The sequence below is a fragment of the Lissotriton vulgaris genome, chromosome 7 (assembly GCF_964263255.1).
Source record: "Lissotriton vulgaris chromosome 7, aLisVul1.2, whole genome shotgun sequence".
NCBI lineage: Eukaryota > Metazoa > Chordata > Amphibia > Caudata > Salamandridae > Lissotriton > Lissotriton vulgaris.
In genome coordinates, this window is record NC_141695.1 from 291,101,631 (window position 1) to 291,122,987 (window position 21,357).

General features: G+C 45.3%; 1 protein-coding gene across 4 annotated transcripts in view; it reads right to left on the bottom strand.

The window, feature by feature from the left end:
* Window positions 1-257: 257 nt before the first annotated feature.
* LOC147701410 (cytochrome c oxidase subunit 6B1-like) overlaps window positions 258-21,357 on the bottom strand; it is a 117,334-nt gene continuing 96,234 nt past the window's right edge. For all 4 annotated transcript variants that reach the window (XM_086930097.1, XM_086930094.1, XM_086930096.1 and 1 more), the window contains exon 4: window positions 258-526. In XM_086930097.1, the coding sequence (XP_086786223.1) occupies window positions 473-526 (54 nt within the window). In that variant the 3' untranslated portion in view covers window positions 258-472. The remainder of the gene's footprint in view (window positions 527-21,357) is intronic.

A 21,357-nucleotide genomic window follows, 5' to 3' on the forward strand; every position in this document is an offset into this window, starting at 1 on the left:
TCTTCTCCTAGAACCAGAACTCGAATTTGCACTACTACTGTACATTGCCAGCTTGCCTACTTTTGTATAATGTATTTTGTACTTTTCAATCAGGATGCGAAAATTGACATGTAATGTTTACCTATTTTTTATGCACTCAAAAATAATAAAATACATTTTTTTTAAAAGAGATTACAGAAGAGCTTCCCAATACATGCAATGGAACCTAGGCAGAGACCCAATAGCTAAAGTGAATAATGATGAACTTCTGGACACAGTAAGAGCAACACTTTTATTGATTTAGTTCTTTAGCTTTGTATAATTGAGGGGTTCACCTTGGCTCATATGCTCTATTTGCACATTTACTCGCGTTATGGATTCTTACATTTGATCCACCAGACTATCACAACCAATAAAGAGAACCATTTAACCTAAGTGTTCTGCATTTTCAGACATTGCTTAATAATCTTCGTTCTTTGTAGCAATCTTTTGCTTAAATCTTCCCTGGAAATGTGCCAGCTGCTCTCTCCTCATCCCATTTCGTCACCTGAAAAATCAAAACATATTCAATAAAGAAATCGGATGCAGGCAAAGAAAAAAGTATAAAAGGTCATTACAGAAAGTTGGACTGTGTCACGGGAATAGAACTACTATGTGATTTAGAGGTCTCCCAATCAATTTAGGAGATTAAAGCTACGTTTTTCAAGAGTGTTTATAGCCTCCATCTCTGGGATGTGACGGGGATGAACTTGTAACTTCACACAGCCTTTAATGTTTCTATACAGTATTTACAAACTAGCAAACCAGCATGAAAATTAAAAAGCCCCCTTCAGTGTTTTGTTTTTTTTAAACATTGGTTCTTCTTTCAACAATCTCTGTAGGCAATCACCTTCAAACCTATGCAGCATCACATCAAACATACCAACAAAAGACTTCTGAAAGTGTTTCAGAGCTCAAGTAGCTATTTGGGAACATTTGCCTGACAGGCAGACACCACATGCTTCACCTAGTACAAAACAAACAGGCAACTTAAAAAAAATAAAAAATTATATATATATATATATATATATATATATATCTATATATATATATATAGATCTATATATATAGATCTATATATATATATATATATATATATAGATCTATATATATATATATATATATATATCTATATCTATATCTATATCTATTTTAGAACCCAAATAACACATTAGATTTGCAAGTTTTCTCCAGAAAGCCCTACGCCTACTGCAAAAAAGAGCTGGAAAAGCTGGATTGTAATAAAACCAGGGGTTTAGTAATTCTTATCACTCGATGCCTGTAGCATATTTTTTTTAGATCAAGGAAAACACTGATGTTTATTTTGTCCAACAGACAAGTAAGCCCAGCCCACTACAATACAAACCCATAGGCTGTCCATTCCCACAGTATGAATAAGTGATCTTAAAGTTCAACAATGTGAAGCTACTTATATTGCGCTCTAATTATGGGCCATGATTGTGTGCATTCTTAGCTGTTTTCGCATCTTTACAATCGCAGAACCGAAGAGCTATCACTCTAAACGTTGCATACTTACTGAACAAAATGTGAGCATATTACCATAAACAATTACTGGTCATTGATGGTATTCCTTATAACGGCAGGCACTTTTAAAATAAAATAATCATCTGGGGATAGTTTTGAGTAAAGACAGAATAAAAACAACCGATTCCACTAGCAGCTTCACAGCTGTGTTCACACGTGATCCTTTGTTCATGCGAATAACATCCGCACGGAAGATTGCTACGTGATAATAAGTAATAAAAAGCACAAAAGGCAAAACATGAAAGTAAATAAAAATTTAATCTGCTATTGTGTTATGTAATGATAATATAAAAGTTTCACATTGTGTTCTTTGTATAAATTATTCTCAAATATGGAACTTTTTACAACAAAGCATATTGTTAGATTTTTTCAACACTCAACCGTAAAGTGTACTGGCTTTGTGGAGTAATGCCTCAACAATATGGGCCTGTGTTTCATCTTACAGTCACAGGTTCAAATCCGGTTATGTGAAAGCTAGCCCTTCATCCTTATGTGGTCGACAACATTAGTTATTTAAATTACAAAAGGATGAATAAGCCTGTTGTCCAACTAAGGTTAACACAATGAGTACTGCTGTGAGAATTACATAGGTTTTATATACCCAAATATGGCCACAGTTAAATACACGTTTTATAAATACTAATTAAATAGAGCGCAACAAAAACTTGCCATTCAATTCTTTGTTTAAATTGCCGAAATTATAGATTGTGACTGGTAATTTTTTTTTTATTATATGGATGGCTGCATGAAAGGGAGACATGCTGCATTAGTATTTTTACGGCTTAATGGGAACGGAGTGTTATAACAAGCACAGACAGCACTGGGAGGAATAAATGGAGCAAAGAGGCGAGGGATATTATCTGTAGAAACGGAGTAGCAAGCATTGGCAAAGTCAGCTGGTCAGGTGGTTGCCTGCTAAAATGTTAAGCGTGGCGACCATCTTGTTGTTAATGCATAAAGATTATTGCAGCGCCCAGGAAGTGGGTGAGAGGGGCTTGCAGGACAGTGACGAGGAGCAGTCAGCAGTGTGGCAAAGCGGGCGCCATGCAGCACCCTATAGCACGCCGCCTGTGTTGTTAACACCTTAGCTGCTTCGCAAATATCCCTCCCCAGTGCTGGGCTGTCCATTGGAACTAGTGCTGAATGGACGTCCAATGGTCGTGTGCAGCACTGGGGAAGTAGCGCTCGTGACGACCGTTGGCCATCAGCAGCGCTTAAGAGGTTAATATATAAGCGGATAAGCGGCTACGTTTAAATAAGAGTTGGACGGCGGTGCAGCCGGCATTGTTTACTTAGTCTCCTGGTCAGCTGTGATTACATGCGGCAGTGCAAACGGTAAAAAAACAGCATAAAAGGAGCTTTTGTTTCACATTTCACAACAGCTGAGATGTGACATAGAACGCACGGCCAACAAAGCTCCAAAACAGTTTAGGTTAGCGTACAGGGAACATTTTTAAAAAGAAAATGTAAAATTGGTCTTCGGTAAACAGCTTAAACAAAAGGCTGGAAAAAAATAGCCAACACAGGAAATGAGTCACGATGTCTGAGGTTCGGTTCACATTTTAAAACTTCCATTCTTGAGTTAACATCCAGTAAATGCTTCGTCACTTCCAGTGAACTAGTAAACATACTGGATACAAAGGTCAGCGCAGGTCACTATACAATGACCCACTGCACTGCAAGAGTTTGCATTAAAGGGTCGGATGTTGACACAGCACCTTGTGTTCCGTAGTGTGCTACATGCCGAAAAGCGCTTCAACGCCTCGTCAAGGTTAGAAAGCGCTATATAAATACAATTACAATTTCCTTCACAAAAAATGTGTGAACTTTAGTTCTGTATCAGAGCAGAGAATGCACATTGGCTGCCAAAGAAGTGTGATATGCATTGCATTGTTCTGTCGCGTTTGTAGAACGCATTTTACGCCTAAAGAGACCTAAAACTACTTTCTGGGAGGATGATTAAGTACTTACTCAGTTTGTTACGGTAAACCAAGGTTGGTGTTCTACAATTCTACCGAATTCAGCTAATTCTACCGAATTCAGCTAATTCCACAAAATATTCTAGATTAAACGATAAAGTAGGCAGTTTTAAATACAATGCGATGAATTAGACTTAATCCAAGGACCAATCAGAGAGCAAGTACATACTTCAAATGGTATCTAGGTTACTCAAAAGTCACTAACACCGTGCCTCTTTTCAGTCTAATAAAATGTGTGGAGTATGTACTTGGGTTAGAGGAGTGTCTGTCTTCTCAGTATACTGACAGCTAAGATGACCCACAGGTAATAACGGTGAAAGCCAAAAGTTTCTCAAGCCCCGAAGGCAGAGGACGTTCTGCCTGTGCTGCTGTCGAGAGTATCCAGTTCAGAACTTTCTTACTTCAGAGAAAGAAAAAAAACGAGAGAGACGGCCTGGCGGCCGTCAAAGTTAAATGTAAGCAGTGCCATGCGCTGCGGTGATAAGAGGGCGGAAAGGACGGCCGCGTGAGGTGGGAGTAGGAGTGGTGCGGGCGGGGAGCGGAGCCTTTGAAGAGACAAATGGTGACTGGGAGGAGAAATGGCTGAGGCACAGCTCAGGCTCTCGAAAAGAGAAGACTAAAGCCTTTGATGCAGCAGGGGGCGGAGCGCAAGTGAAGCTGTTGGCGGCAGATGGCTGGCTTGCATGTGCACGCGCTTTTGAGGTCAATGCGCTTGCTTTTCACGGGCACTGCATGGAATCGCCCGATCGTTAAGCTCTCGTTACGCCCCTATATTCTCGCAAGCGCATGGACAGGCGAGACCTAATAAGGATATATGGGTATCAAGCGTAAAATTAAATGTACGCATTGCACAAAGCCAAAGAGAGGACTGTGTCAAGGAAGTTAAAACAGTGAAAAAAGTATGAAAAAACAAGCACTGGCGTTGCAAATAGGTCTCGCAGTAGGAAAGTTGGAGCTATTACAATTGCAAAAAACAATGCCTTTTATTTTTGTTTTCATTTTAAAAACATAAAGGGCTTTGTCATTTACAAAACCAATAGCTCCAACTTTCCTACTGCGAGACCTATTGGCAACGCCAGTGCTTGTTTTCTTAGATGGTCCTGTGTCACCCGTCAGTCCCATAACGCTGTAAAATGGATCAAGATCACTCCCACTGCTCACACCTCCTTCAAGCTCATTTGTGCATTTGAAAATGGACTCTATCCTGATACCAAGGTGTGCTTCATACTTCTATGTATAACTGCCAGAAAGCAGGCAACCATAGTATATTTATTGGCAGAAGTGAGCAAGTCTGACATTGGTGTAGAGGCAAACCATTTCGAATTACTCCCTCGTAAATATAGTCTTCCCACTGGTATGGTGTTTCACAGATGCATACATCAAGAAGGGTAGGCACTTTTCCTTTGCGGAATGGGGGCTTATCCACGACTACCTCACTCAAGAGTGGCATGGGTCGGGTCTGCTACACTGGCTACATTGTCCTTGCTATACTGCTGTGCATCCTCTCCAAAGGCGGTAGGGACGCTGCAAACTCTCTGAAATGAACAGATTCTTTTAACTTTGTTTCCCAACTACGGTGCAGGCCAGGCCATATGAGAGACTAGGCTCATTGCTGAAATACTGGAAGAAGTAACCCCTGCCATGGCCAATTACTTAGGTTGAGTAAAAGATAAGTTAGATGCCAGACGAGTGTGCTCTTGCAAAATAGACTGGCTCTTGACAGCTGAAAGGAGGGGCTGAGCGGTAGCATGCACACACCTCCTTAACACCTGACTTAAGATGCATGAACAGATAAAAGACTACTGCAGAGTTAAGATTTCTTTTCACCCTGCGGTTGAGGGCAAACATGAAGAGCCCGATATGGACCCCTTCCAGCAGTTGCTGTTTAGAACTGTCGGTACTGAGCACCAGCTGGACCCGGCCCACTTAACACCCTGCAGCTATCACTCTGCTGCTTCGGTGGGCGATCTTCTGTTTCTGAGTGCCCAGTAGAAGCCTCACTCCTTGCACCCCCAGCTCCCACACCTGGCTGCTGTTTGCCAGGGGAACTGTAACTAATGCAGACTGCAAACCTTCAGCCATTGTGCTGTTGAGCTGTGTGTGAACAGTGTGGCATGATGTGCGGGGGCAGACGCAGACAGGGAGCGCTCTTGGCACTGTTCAGCATGGATAAAAGACGCGTCCATGATGAATGTAGGAATTAGAAGCTGGACTTATTTTATAAGCTGATGCTCCCGCCGAAACGTGGGACCCAACCACTCTCCTCACATAGGACATGTTCTGTCTTTTTCTCTTCCACACGAGGCTGTGCCTTGAAACAAACTCAGCATTTTGTTTATGCTGATATGAATGGGGAGGTAAACACTCGAATTGTGCTGCAGTACAGTTTATGTATTCACGGGCTGTGTTTGCGGGGGGAGAGAGGGGAGGTGCTGGTGTGGGAGGAGTGCTGCTACGGCCTGGGGGAAGCTGGCTGGGGAGGGGGGGGGGGGGGGGGGTGGGGAGGATAAATGAAAGTAAAGGCTGTGTTGGGTGAGAAAGTCAGGGGAAATGACGCCCTCCTGTATCAGGAAGCAGCAATATAAACACGAGGCTGTGCCTTGAAACGAACTCAGCATTTTGTTTATGCTGATATGAAAGGGGAGGTAAATACTCGAATTGGAAATAATTGACTGCAGAACTGACATCATTCCCACAAGAAACTGTTCCACGTGGAACAACCCTTTTAACTCGAAAACATCTCCGTTCCTTCAACAAAAACGAGAGCGAGAAAGGATTTGCTAAAGTGTGCTAAGGGCGTCGCGACATTCCCGAAGGCTGCGGGGCGGGTGTATTTATATCAGGGGCAAGAGAGAAATGAGGCTGAGCGGTACCCTAGAGGTGTGAGTAAAGAAAGAGCGGGGGCACAGGTATCAGACTGGGTTCGTGGAGGGGCAGACACAAGAGGGTATGTGACAAACGGGCAGGTAACAAAGAGCACGAGACGGAAGGGGCAGATTTTAAAAGGGGAGCCGGAGAATGAACGACCTGAGGCAGCGAGAGTCACACTGGAGTGTAAGTGGTTGGAAGGGGCAAATACAAAGGGTGAAAGGCTGGAAGAGACTGTGTGCAAAGGGCAGATGTCAGGACGTCGAAGAGGTTTGGAGTGGGACCCAAAGTCAGAGCAGACACTGCGGGGCACGGGATCGAAGCAGCGAGTGTTCCTTCTTTAAAGTTCTGGAAATGCCCTCAGTGATAAAACTAGTTGGGTTGGACTAGAAGAAACGTACAAAGCAAAACAAATGCAACAATACTTGTTAAACAAATTATAGACAGCAAGAAAGATACAGAAATTACAACAAGACGAGGGAAGGCAGAGAAGGGGAGGGGGGAGGAGAAATGCGACACGGTGTGAAGCTGGCTGGGGAGAGCAGCCGGGAAACTGAAAGTACGGCCGGCCTGCGGCCGGCCATGAATAATTAGGGGAGGAGAAGCCCTTTGATGTGCTGCGGCCGGCCATGAATAATTAGGGGAGAAGAAGCCCTTTGATGTGCTGGGCTGGCCGTGAATGTGCGTGCTTGTTTGGTCACGTGATTCATGTGAACTTAAAGAAAACCGCAGGTACGAAGCCCTTGGTTTGACGAGGATTTTCGAGACATGAATTCTCGCTCCGCTCAATGCGCTTGCGCGCATTGATAGGTCACGAGACCTAAAAAAAGGGAAAGTGATTTAAAACCCCATGAATGTAAGTTTTTACTGATTTAGTAAATACATTTTTTGTAATATTAAGTGTGTGTCTATGGGCATCCTTATTTGCTTGCATTGCGCTTCTATTTACATGCTTCTTTTGTAAAAAAAAATGTTTTTGCTTGAACCATTATTATTATATACTTTACTTGCCCCAGGTTCGGGTAATAGGGCTACCTCTGTTTGATGTAACCAATGAATAAGGTATCCATCAAGCAGTTGCTAGAAGACAGAAATAAGGAAGGGGCACACCAGAGTATGCTTATTTCTCTGGCGAAGAGATGCAGAAGGAAGAAACATCTGCATGGAGAGGTTTTTTCTGAAGACAAAGTAAAGGTGTAGGACAGTCTTGAAGGGTGCTATCCTTACTGTAGCAAGAGCGAAATAAAGGCTGGTGAAAAAAACTAGCACTTGAACTGTCACATAAGTGAGTCAACACGTGCAATATATAGGCGAGTAGTGGTAATGTGTTAACATTTGTATTAACTACGCTCAAGCAGAAAGAGCTCAGATTTGCTGCATGGGTTTTTCTGGACATTTCCTAAACTCTTGAAATGTTTAAAGTGATCTGCAGATTTCATACCTATATCTCAATTTACAGGCAGTGCCAAGGTGTGTAGAAATATCAGAAAGAAGGAAGGGCTATGGTCAAGGAGCCAAAGCTGCACAAACAGTTAGCATAAACGATCCGTACAGCAGGCACGGAGGTCAGTGGCACTCACTCAAGTCGGCTGACAGAGTAAAATTCATCAAGATCGAGGCTGAAAATACATGGCAACCATGCAAGGAAAATACGCCAAATCTCAGATGCGTAAGCTTTGTTTCAAGGGATCCTTTAAATGTTTGCTTGAAAACGTTCCAGGGATAACTTTGTAGGAGTTAATTGAAATAATACCAGTCATGGCTTCTACTGCAGTTTTTTTTCTTTTTCTAGTCACCAAATCTGTTTTACAGGAGGTAAAGAAAATAAATAAATATTAGTGCCTGTTCCCACAGACGTTCAACATTTAAAAATTGAAGTGATGCGACTAGTGATATGGTCCAGGCATTTGTGCTTGTAGACTGGCTTAATTGCATCTCCTTTCAGATAGAAGATGTTAGTGGTTCTATTTCTACTTGCCTTAATAAAAAAAATATATTTGAGGGATGCTTTCAGAGCCAGGTCTAGGTCCACCAAACCAAATTCCAGACAAATCTGTGACTCATTGCATGGAAGGTGATAGAAAGGACTGTATGCTTTGCAATGTGATGTTGAGAAACAATCCAAACTAGTCTGGGAAAGTTGCTTTGTCAAGCGTAATTGTGGGCATGAACTTTGCCTTTATGACTTTTAGTAGCGGAGTAAATGGACTAAGTTTTGCGACCAATGGCCTTACAACCCACTATTAAAGATGCAATCTTTGCAAGATCAGGCGGCTCCTCGCTTGCACCCAAACACGTAATGCTCAGTCATACTCAAAGATATTTATATTGGTCCAATACTTTCTGGGTACCAGAAAACTGCTGACTAGAGAGATCTAGTACTCACTTCTGGGATACCTCATTAATGTGTCTGATGTCTCTCACAAACACACAGTTGGTATGGAAGGGAATCCCAAACCCTACCTAGAGCCCACAGGTTCCATTCACAAATCAAGCTGGTGGGTATTGCTACAGGAGTGTACAAGTGCAGCATGGAAGAACACAAAACCGATGGTTAGAGAAGCACGAGGGAAACCTCTGGAACACATGCACTCTTGTAGAGTACTTAACTAAAAAGAAAACAAAGTGGCACCAACAAAAGAGAGAAGAGCAGTGTAGGGACACCGTAACCCGCTCATGACTGAAGTAAAGCCCACACAGGCAATCACATAAGTAGCAAGCGACAATGAAGCTCACAAAATGTCTCAAAACACATGACCCATATGAAACAGTAGAGGAGTGGCCTGGGATGGTTTATAGCCCATCCCTTCCAACCTCCACTGCCGGATTCAATTTCAGACAGCTCCTTTGTTTCATAATGCTCCGCTCTCCAACAGTAGCATTGTGAAATGAAGCTATGTGACTGTGCCCCAGCCAATAGCTAGTTACATGGTGGATTTTTCTTTGGGTTAATAAATATCCAAATAGTGTCCATCTCTGTTCTGGGGTATCGATACAGCTGGGTGCCGAAGCAAAGACCCACACAAAGAAAAATAAAAAACTAATAAGCATCAGGCTTCTGGCTGGGCAACAGAAATAAATGTCTGGGTGCCTGGGTCTGTCCAGCGACCAGGGAAACCTGCCAATAGCAGACATTTCTGATAACTAGACATCTGGACTAATACTTGGTGGTGTGATAACGTGTATGCCTGCCTGCTGCTTGAATCTACGTGGATGCTGACACTTTCTTACTCAGAATTCTATGGATATGCTATTATTGATGTAGATATAAGCAAGAAACGTCTATGTTCAAAAAAGAAATCCATCACAGTCGCTAATTCTCCACCTCTCCATCAACCCAGGCAGGGTAAGTAATACATTGTTAGGCAGGCCATGCGACCTAGTCCGAATGCTACTGATTGACAGATCATAGGTGGGGTGGTGTGGCATGTAACCAGCAGGACAAACGCACGAACAGGAAACACCCATCTTAGTCAAACAGATCAGCAGCAACACCACAATGGCCCCAGGAGATCGCCCACAATAAATCACATATGGCCGGAGGGATGTATGCGTTCCAAAAACACCATAAAGTTAAATGCCACATTAAGTTAGGAACACTCAGCCAAGCAGAACACAGCGCACACAGTATACACAACGATCATGCACTCTTCATGCTGGACATCTGGACACTACACCCACTAGCTCGCTTTGTGTCCACGCAATGTCCAGACTCACCTGCATTCGCTATCAGGTGGTCTGATTTACGGATCCATAACTAAGCCCACATTCCTTTTTTATAAAGGAGCCCACAATCCTTTTTCTAAATTAATAAAATTGGTTTATGTGCTCCAACGACTGTATATAATGGCACTCAGAACGAATGCATGTTGAAACCCATCAGATGAGTTTCTTTAACATTTCCTGGCCGCAATGTTTGATTAAACTTACTGTTCATGGTTTGCAAAAGCCTTGTCTTAGTTTTTTTCAAAGTTAAATTCATATTCAAGCAAACGCGTCAACATTAAACAAAACCTTGAATTTTGAAGTCTTGCGCTATAAACACCAACATGTAGGGTGCCATTTTTATAGGAGGAGTGTTGTAACTTTGGGTGGTAGGACTTTTGCTATAGAGTTTAACACTTGGTAGAGCTGACGACGAACAAAGAGAGGAAAAGGTTCTACGTTGAAATAGCATTCCGTTGTAACGCATGCGTGGTAAAGGCATGCGTTGCAACGGAATTCGTTGTAATAACATACAACCGTTTTTACCAATTTTGCTTTCCAAAACGAGGTAATTCTCTTTCACATAGGAACACATACCTCGAAAGGTTTAACCTCCGATGTTGTTCCTCTGGGTCCTTTTAATGTAGGGGATCCCAATATGTAAGTGTTTTATATTGGTTTAGGATGCCCACAGGCATACTGAGTGCAGTACATTTGCAAAGTTGAAAAGCAAAATGTTGGTTTAGGGTACCAGTGATTTGGTCGCAGGTTTTGCCTCTGGGTGGCATTTTTAGCATCAACACCTCATAAGGTTTCTATCTCTAGGCACAAGGCTGGCCTCGTCCCGATTGGCTGGTCAGGACAATGTGCTGAAGAAAATGTTTTAGACTTTAAACACTTTCCTTCCAAAGAACGATAGTTTTTGCAACGTAGGGGTTATCAGTTGTGTACAGTTTCCATGAGTTTGAAGAGTGATGTGCTTGCTAGATGCTAGAGCATGTTTTGGATTTTGGCCAAAGCTGGAGTAATTCAGTGGGGCATGTCTGTAGTATTCGAGATTGTTGTAGGCTGGCTCCCATGGCAACCCACCACGATGGTAATCTGGAGACGGAGGAATTCACGGTGTTGTGGCTTTCATGAATGACAACTAGTTTTATTACCCAGAATTCTCTGAAAATCTCAAGTGTGTTCAAATGGTTGTATGTTATTACAACGAATTCCGTTGCAACGCATGCCTTTACCACGCATGCGTTACAACGGAATGCTATTTCAACGTAGAACCTTTTCCTCTCTTTGTTCGTGGTGACGTCGTACGTCGTTAAGAGGAAGCGGAAGTTTCTTTCCGTTTCCTCTTAAACGACGCTGAGTGACTTTCGGTGAGTTTCTTTTTTTGGGGGGGAGACCCCCCCAAGCCCCCTTTTTAATGTTAGCCTTTACTACACATGCCTTTACTACGTACCTCGTAGTAAAGGTATGCGTGGTAAAGGCTTTCGTGGTAACCACGCATGCGTTGTAATGCATGCGTGGTTAAGGTTTTCGTGGAAACGGCTTCGGAAAATGTCATGTTTAGAGTGTTCGACCAGCCTACTAGTGGGAAAAGGAACATTTGGCTTGCACCAATAGATTCCTTCAAGTATATAGAATTCAAACAGGTTGTTTTCATACTGTCCGCATAGTCCGGAGTTAGATATCTCAAATGAACAGTCCAACATATAACAGTGATTCAGCCATTAATGTTGTGGTCTTTGTCAATGGGATATAATTGATTGTGCAGACTACATTTCCTTGGGAGAAGCCAAACATTTGCTATTGCCTGGCTCCAGATATTCAGGGACACCTTCCCATGGTTGGCGCTCCAAGATATAAGTTAGTCCATTTGAGGACTACAACTAAATGCGGATCAAATCTGGAAGAAAAAACTAAATGTCACAATATTGTTCACTAGGTTATGCCTAGAATGAGAAACTGATGCAGTTTGCACCTATGAAGACACTGGAAGGGTGGGGGAAAAAAAGTCTAAACACGAAACTCATCGAAACAACTTAATGCGGATTACGAAATACACAGAGTCCGTCAGGGAGCTGTGCAAACATCGTAAGTGAAAGGGCTATGTAAAAATGGTCTAATGTATCAAGTCCAGCCAATCTCCCGAGAGGAAAATATGGTTATTGATATAAATAAGGAAAGTTAAGATAGAGGACAGTTACAGGGTAGAGAAGAGGGCAGGCCACTCACTGTTATTTCATTTGTGGTAGAACAAACATAAATGGATATGGTTGAGTGTGCCCAAAAGAGCAAGATATGTGAAAGAAGAATGTATTAAAAGTTGGAGTGGGCCTATGGACTGAGAGGAATGAACAAACGATAACCAGAAGGGGCTAGGAGAATGGTGGTCCTAATATCGCAGCATTTAGAATCAAAGTCGTTAGGGAAGACTAAAGGGTGAACAACTGTGAAAGGGAAAAAAGCAATTAGTAACAGGTTAGAAATAAGTGTTTTGAGAGCAATTGGAGCATAGGGATGTAATTTGGAAAAAGATGTTTTGGCTGCATCACAGTGGGCCGCAAGGGTGTCTAATTTGTGTGTTTCAAGCTTAAGGAGGTGTGAGAAATGGGATTCTTGATTCACTTCGGTCTGACCCCTTGTTTATTTTTAAAGTTTTATTTAGTGCGAACAAGATCTTTGCAGATATCAGAGCGCTTTACAAAGACAGGGGGTAAGAACAGGAGAGTGCATAACAGGCATTTGGGCATAGCGCAATTGTAGGTAAAAAGTGAGGTAGGGTAGGTACATGAGGGAGCATAGTCAAACAGGTAAGTCAATAATATAAATAGTACAAGTAAGAGGTAGCATAGACAATCAGGTAAGTCGATAATACAAGTAAAACAAATAAGCAAAGGGATCAAACAAGTAGTACAGATCGGCGCAGAGCCAAAAATAAATAAATAAATAAATCCAAAATAGTAGTTCAAGTGTATTTAGCCATGAGGATAGCTTTTACTTCTTTCTTAAAAAGTGTAGTGGAGGAGATGAGCCTGGTTTCAGGAGGGAGTGAGTTCCAGATCATGGGTGCCATTCCTGAGAAGGAGCGTTTATACGTTTTTTTCCTTCCGGAATCTTCGAGGCTTCAGCAGAAGATTGTTTGTGCTTCTAGTGGTTCGAGAGCCGCCAGAAATTGTCAGCTTCTGAGTGAGGTAGCCGGGTGAGTTCAGGTGTACAGCCTTGTGAGTCATACAGGCGATTTTCAGATGAATTCTGGCTTCAAAAGGCAACCAGTTCAGGGATTTGAAGTCAGGGGAAATATGTGAGTGTTTTTTGATCCAGTGAGTCTCGCTGTCGCGTTTAGAGAAGCTCTTGGGGTGCAGTTGTAGTTAGGGGGAGTCCACAGAGGGCGATGCTGCCGTATTCTATGCGAGGGATGACTAGTGCTTGTACTGCAGTTTGGAAGTCTTTGGCTTGGAGGAAGGGTTTGAGTTTCCTTAAGGTATTGATTTGGAAGTTTGCTCCCTTAGTTGCCTTGCTGATATGCAGCAGCATGTTGAGATTGGCGTCAAGTGTTATGCCTAAAGATTTGCTGAGTCCACGATGGTAGGTTGGACATTGAGTGCAGTTAGGTGCTTAAGCCAAGTTTGAGTGGTAGAGATTTTTGCGGGAGGTGAGATCAGAAGGAACTCAGTTTTCAGAGCATGGAGTTTGAGGTGATTATCGGCAAGCCATGATTGGGTGCTTCTGATCGTTGAGTTCAGGTGTAGAATGTCTTTGGGGGTTGTAATTTGAGATATAGTTGGTGTCATCGGCGTACATGTGAAAGCGTATATTGGATGCTTGTAACAAGGTGGTGAGAGGTTCCAGAACTAGGTTGAACAGCTACAATCCGTTGGATGGTGAACCACGAAAAGTCAATACAATAATCTGTGTAACCCTGGGTATCTTGGAACACAAGCAGTCAGGCTTAACTTTGAGTTAGTGTATTTATGCAGCACACTAAACAGTGATAAAGTGAAAATACAACACAAAAAGAATCCCAAACCATTTTAGAAAAATAGATATTTTATCAAATTTGACACCAAACTGACAAAAATCCAATGAGAAAAAAACGATAAATGATTTTTAAACAATTAAGTGAAAATGGTGCCAACAAGGGATCTGGTCGTACTGGAGTGGGACAAAGTCAAAAGTTCACGATGACCACAATGGAGCGGTGGCTGGCTAAAGAGACCAGGCATGGCCCGCTGAAAGTAGTAACTTAGTCCGGTTTGAGTCTACGTCGAGAAACCGGTTGACGAGGAGAATGCAGGATGCAGCCGATCTGCGCAGCAGGGGCGATGCACCACCTCTGATAACAGCACAGGGCGCAATGCTAGGTTCTAGGTGTCGTCGCCAAGGCTGCAGTCGACTACGGTGCGACAACCTTGAACTGGGAAGAGCGTTGTGCAGCGGTGATTCGAAAGAGATTAGTCAGGTCGAGCCACGCCACAAGGCGATGCAGCAGTTTTGGTCATGCAACAGGGGTGATGCGCTGGTTCTGGTCTACACAACAACGCGGGTTCAGAAGAGGTCCACACAGCAACGCTGGTTCAGAAGAGGATGTGCAAGTTTGGCTGCAGCAAGCACCTTAGGCCCACTCACAGATGGAAGAATCCAGGTGCAGAAGCAGGATAGATGGACATGTTATGTCCCTGAGGTGTCAGATCAGGAGGCTAGGCAACTAGCCCTTCGGGTCACTCTAGGTTCTGGGGGTCAAGTGAAGCAGGACCAGGGCAGCAGGTCAGCACAGCAAGAAAGCAGCTCTTCCAGAGCAGCAGTCCAGTAGAGCAACAGTTCTTCAGCAGCCTAGCAGTCCTTCCTGGCAGAGTATCCACTGGTCCACAAGTATACTGAAGTGGTAGGGTCAGATTTCTAGTTCGCACATCCTGTAGTGCCTTTTTAAGTGTGGAAGACTTCAAAGAAGTGGCATTTTCAAAATTGTAACAAATCCAACTTTGTGTAGGAAGGTACATCCTGACTATGGTTGCCCCCAACTTTTTGCCCTGTGTTTTAGCTGGTTTTTGACATAATCGACCTGGGATCCTGCCAATCAGGACCCCAGGCCTACTGCTCTCTTTAAAATGGATTCCATGTACCCTAGGTCCATTTCCAATTGGTACTGGGCCACCTTATCAGACCCTGTAACTCAGGGCATAGGTGTACCCAGGGCTGCCAGGGGCTGCAGCATGTATTATGCCACCCCTGGCTGGCCTCCTAAATTTGACACAACTGGCTGCACGACAGCTGGGGCAAAGTCGTGTAATCACCCTTTGCTGTAGGTGTAGTATAGCTATACCTAACCCTAAAATGGACACACAGATTCCTGTCAGTCACTCCTATGGCAGGCCTTGACAATCCTGAAGGCAGAGTGCTTGGAATCGTGTGAGATGGTGCTCTGGCATGAGCTGAGCCTGTCTGCAGGTTGCGGAACCAAGTCCTAATAGCTGTTCCATGATATCGCATACCATATACTCTTAAGTGCATTATAATCCTCGCGGTTAAATGCTAACTTTGGTATTGCTTTATCAAAACATGTCGAGTAAGGTGTCATACGAATTGGAATACTAACTCCTCGCCAATTCTGGCGACGGGGTTAGCATTCCACCCTTCTAGAGGGACACGACATGTATGTAACTGTGAACCCCGGTTAAAGTTAACTGAAGCCTCAGCTCCACAAAATGGATGCTGCCACCACAGACACGAGTCTGACCTCCTGCTGCTGGGAGTCCTTCCAGCGAGGGAGGCTTGGACAAAGGGTTTCCTGTCCGGGGCGGTGCTAGCACCGTCCCAGACATGGTTTTGTGTATCCTGGGTAGGCAGGGCTTTTCAGGAAGGTGACTGCTGAGTGGCACCCCGGTGCTCACTACGCATAGGCCGGTCAGAACCAGTTCCAGGGGCACACCAGCCCCTGGCCTGGGGAAAGTCCGGCATGGCAGAGGGGTGTAACCACCCCCCTCCTAGTCCCACCCATAGGCAGGACCTAGTCACCGGGTCAGCCCCCTTTTTTAGTATAAAGATGGGAGCGGGCCCCCCGTTCAATTTAGATCTTTGGAATCAAGACACGACTTTCTGAGAAAGGCATCAAGATTTCCTTCTTCAAGATTCTCCCTTGTGGCTAAGGAGTAGTCACCCTGCATCAAGCGGGCACCATCCTAAGAACACTGCGGTCTGCTGCAAGTCCTTCTTCACGAATCCGACGACCCAGCTCGACGAGACCCGGCTTCCCTGGCACCTCTGACCTCTACTCACCTCTACAGCCAAGCTGAGAACTGAGTGCGACGAGACCTCGAGGGACAGACGATCGCCAAGACTGCACGACTTCTTTGCAACAAGCCCACCGTGTGCTCCACTGGTGAGTGCTTTGGGGTCCGAGAAGCCCCAACCCTGAGCAGCTCCAGCACCGAAGATCAGCCCTCCAGCATCTCCACGATCTGCGTGGGGCCCTTCTGCTTTTGCGTGCTCACCGCGCTGTGTGGCTACTAGCCGGCTGGCTTGTGGCCTTCTTCACGACGCCCGACGACATCACTGCTGCTGGTCTGGTTGCTCCAGACTGGCCCTTGCTTCCTTCAAGAGAGGCACCCCGGACCCTCCTGGTCCACTCCAGACGCCATTTTAAGTCCACCGCGTGGGCTTGAATTTGCCAAGGCTTTGTTGCCCAATCCTGGGTCCAGCGACGCCGACAGCTTCATCCATCGTGGGACAGATTGCTCCTCCATCCTGGTCGCCGACAACGCCTCCTGTTCCGTGAGATCTGCGATCACAGCGTCACCCACTCACCTAGTCGAGGTGGCTACCATCCGGTGCCCTCCTGGTGCCCACTGACTACTGGCTAGTAGTCTCGAACTTGGTCCCCTCTGCTTTCAGGTGTCATCTTCCATCGATCCAGGCTTGGATCCACCGAACTTTCTTCACTGGTCGCCTGCCAGCAACTTCTTTCTTCCAGGCGCCTGGTCCGTCTACGAGGATTCCCGACGTCTGAGTCCTATGCAGCTGCAGCCCCTGGGCTAGGTAACTTCGGCATTTCGGTGCCCCAGCATAGCCTCACTATCCAAGGGTCAGAATCCACTTTAGTTTTCCTCCTACCAGGTCGGGTTCGCCCGAGAACACTAACTTTGCAATTACTAGCTACCATAGACTTTGTCCCGCATCACGCGTGAGAGTGCACACTCTGCACCCGAGTCCCCTGGGTCTCCTAGAAGTAATCTGAAGATTCTATAGTCCAGTCCTAGCGATTCCTAAGCCTATTAGTACTGTACTTACCTGCTAGTAATTTCGCATTCCACTTTCAGAGTATATGGTTTTCCGTGCCCCTCGGGCATTTGTATATACTGTGCTAACTTAAGTATTTTCATAAGAGTTTTGTTTTGTGCTTAGTACCCTGTCCTCATAAAGAGTACAGGGCTGTTGTGAATCTTAATAAATAACTGTTTATTTTCATAACACTTGTGTGGTGTCCTTTCACTTGGTGTTCAAGGGGTATATGTGTGGTAAACAGCTGGCTTAACACGCCCTCTCGAGTCTTTAGCCTTAGACTGCTCGTATCCACGCTACTAGGATAGCTGGTCTATAAGGTTGACTTACAACCAATCAATAAGGGTTGCTGGACTGATACATAGTGTTCACTAGAATAGTGAGCACTGCATATTAGGCCACCTTCTCACACTTTGCAACTAAAGAGAGTTTATAAGGAGTAGATTCTGTCCTGTAACTCCAGTTCTGTAGTAGGGGTATCTCTGTTATAGTCATTGTAGGAAGGTGGATATCTGACTATGGTTACCCCCAAACTTTTTGCTTAGTGTTTAGCTGGTTTTTGACTTAGTTGGCCTGGGATCCCGCTATCCAGGGCCCCGGGCTAATTGCTCTCCTTAAAATGGAGCCCATGTACCCTAGGTACATACACAATTGGAACTGGTTCACCTGATTGGCCCCTGTAACAGTGTACCCTAGGTACCCAGGGTATAGGTGTATCCAAGGCCTACCAGGGGCTGCAGCATGTATTGTGCCACCCCTGGCCTCCATAATTGACACAACTGGATGATCACTCAGCTGGGGTAAGTTGGTGTAAACACCTCTTGCTTAGGTGTAGTATGCCTATACCTAACCTAAAATGGACACATATGTTCCTATCAGCCACTCCTATGGAAGGCTTCATCAATCCTGGAGGCAGAGTACTTGGAAATATGTGAGATGGTGCTCTAGCATGAGCTGAGCCTGGCTGCAGCTTTCGGAACCACGTCCTTTAGCTGTTCCATGATACTGCCATACCATATACTCTTAAGTGCATTATAATCCTCGCGGTTACTTGCTAACTTAGGTTTGGCTTTATCAAAACATGTCGAGTAAGGTGTCGTACGAATTGGAATACTACCCCCTCGCCAGTTCTGGCGACGGGGGTAGCATTCCACCCTTTGAGGGACACAACATGTACCTAACCTGAACCCCGGGTAAAGTTAAACTCGAGCCTCAGCATCACAAAATGGATGCTACCACCACAGACACAAGTCTGACCTCCTGCTGCTGGGAGTCCTTCCAGCGAGGGAGGCTTCGACAAAAGGTTTCCTGCCTTGGGAGGTGCTAGCACCACCCCAGACAGGATTTTGTGTATTGGGTAGGACAGGGCTGAATAGAATCAGACATGCCTGGGGCACACAAGGTATGCCTGGGGCACACAAGGTGTCCCTGTGCATAAGCCAGTTCAAACCGGTGCTGGGGCTCGCCAGCCCCAGCCCTGGTGCGAAGCTGGACAAAGGAAAGTGGGTGTAACCCACCTTCCAGTGCCCACCTAGAGGGGGGACCTAGCAGGTGATCCACCCCTCTGATTGGGAATAAGAGTGGGAGCAGTGCCATAGCACCTCAGATCATCCTGAAATCAACTTGAAACAAAGAAGACTGGACTTCGACATTCTGCTGCACAGTAGACTGAAGAGTATCCCCCTTGCGGCCTAGGAGTGGCCACCCTGTGAACACAGGCACCATCCAGCAACTCAACGTCTTTTTGCCGCCGCCTCCTGCCCAGAGCCCGACGAGACCCAGACTCCCAGACATCTCAGCCCGATCCACAGTCCCTGCAAAGAAGGGACCCGTGGAGGCACCGAGAGACGTGGGACCGGACATCTCGAAAGACCCCCGAGAAGCTGACTGCGCATCACCCGAGACACCCTCGACGCTGTGCTTTGGGGTTTGAGAAGCCCCACAACCGAGCAGCATTTGCACCGAAGATCAGCCCCCCAGCATCTCCACGATCTGCGTGGGGCCCTTTTGCACTTTGCCACTCGACGCGCCATCCAGGTCACTTGCCACGCGGCTAGCGGCCATCTTGGCGACGAAACCGACAATCAACACTGGGGGTCTGGTTGCTCCAGACTTGCCCTCGCTCCTGTAAAAAGGAGCACCCGCTCTGACCTTGCTGGTCCGAGTGATAAGCTTTCTTCACTTCCTGTGTGGCTTACATTAGCCAAGGCCTGTTTGCTCCAATCAAGTTGCGGACACCACCATCAGCTAGAGCCTTCGTGGGACAGCTCGTGATCCACTCCTGGATGTCCGACCTCTTCGCATCCATGTGGCTGCGGAGACTAGCTGCACCTCATCGCCTGTTTGCACCAGACATCGCCTGGTTCCACGGTAGTCACTGGCTAGTGACTTTGGTCATTTTCCCCTCTGCTTTCAGGTCTTCACCACTTCAGATCCACCCTTGGATCCACCGGAACTCTCCTCAACGACCCGCCTGCAGCATCTTCAGCTCCAAGCACCATCGACCTGCGTGACGAAACCAGACACTACTTCGCACCTGTGCACCCGCTTCCTGAGGGTGAGGTAATTCAGCAACGCCGGTGTTCTAAAGTTTTGTCCTTCTAGGTCAGTCGGAAGGTTCCTCAACACCTTGGCTGCTAGGGGTCTCCCCCCCCCTCCCCCACCCCCAGTGCTAGACTCACAGAGTTGCCTTTATTCATGTTGAGCTCAGCTCGTCATAAGCACAGCTCAACCGTGCTTCATGACGAGCTGAGCTCATCATGAGCAGCGAAGGGGTTAAACAATAACTTTGTAACTTTTACGCAACATTGACATTGCATTGGTGTATGCGTGCACTTTCAGCGCTGCACCTGAGTCCCGCTGGCCTTTCCCGACTTAGTCACTGCTAGTCCCGATCAGCTCCAGCGATTCCCAAGGCCCTAGGCCTACTTCTTTTTCGATTGGTGGTTCTTATACCACTATTTTAGTATATGGTTTAGGTGGCCCCTAGGGCTAATGCATATTGTGCAACTTTTGTGTATTTAAACTGTGTTTTGTTTTAACGCATTTTCTTCTGTGCTCCTAAAGAGTATAGGGGATACTTGTAGTAAATAAATATATATATATTTTCAATATATATCTATGTGGTGTCCTTTCATTTGGTATTCAAGGGGATGGTGTATGGTAAAACAGCTTGCTTCACATGCCTTTACAGAGTTTAGCCTAAGACTGCTTTGTCCATGCTACCCCTAGGATAGCTGGTCTATAAGGTTGACTTACAACCAATCATCATAAGGGTTGCTTGGCATGGTACAAGGTGATCACTAGAACTAGTGAGCAGCATATACCAGGCCAACTTCTCACAGTCATAATCTAGTGAATAGCCCAGCCCATGTGCATGGACCCCGGAGCAATCAAAATAATCTCTTAAATCGTCAAAAAATGCAGACCTGCACAGACACTTGAGAGAATTTAAAGACAGACAATGCAGCCTATATCCACAGGCTAGACTGTCCAGTACTTGAACTAGAAATTCCACCAAAATCCCACAAACAGCACAGCCTGTCCAGTGTTCTCCACAGCGAAAAACCTTCCCTATCAGCAAAAGCCTCTGGAATGATAGAGAAAGCAGTGGACAGACAAGCCCCATAGGCTGCCATTATGTGGCTCAAAACTGGATACTGTGCCTTTAAGAGAACTTTCCAGAACTCTCAGTATCCCAGAATGCACAGCAGGTCCCTTTTACTTTCAGTTCTTTTTGAAGGAGTAACACGCCAGACCTGTAGCATTCTTTACATGAATATATTTCTCCATCGGGGAGGAGGGCGGGCGCTCAGGACTATAACAGAGATACCCCTACTTCAGAACTGGAGTTACAGGACAGAAACTACTCCTTCTGTAGTAGGGGATCTCTGTGTATAGTCATAATCTAGTGAATAGAATGGCAAGCCCATCCCCACACCAAAGCGGCGGTGGAGAGAAGAGA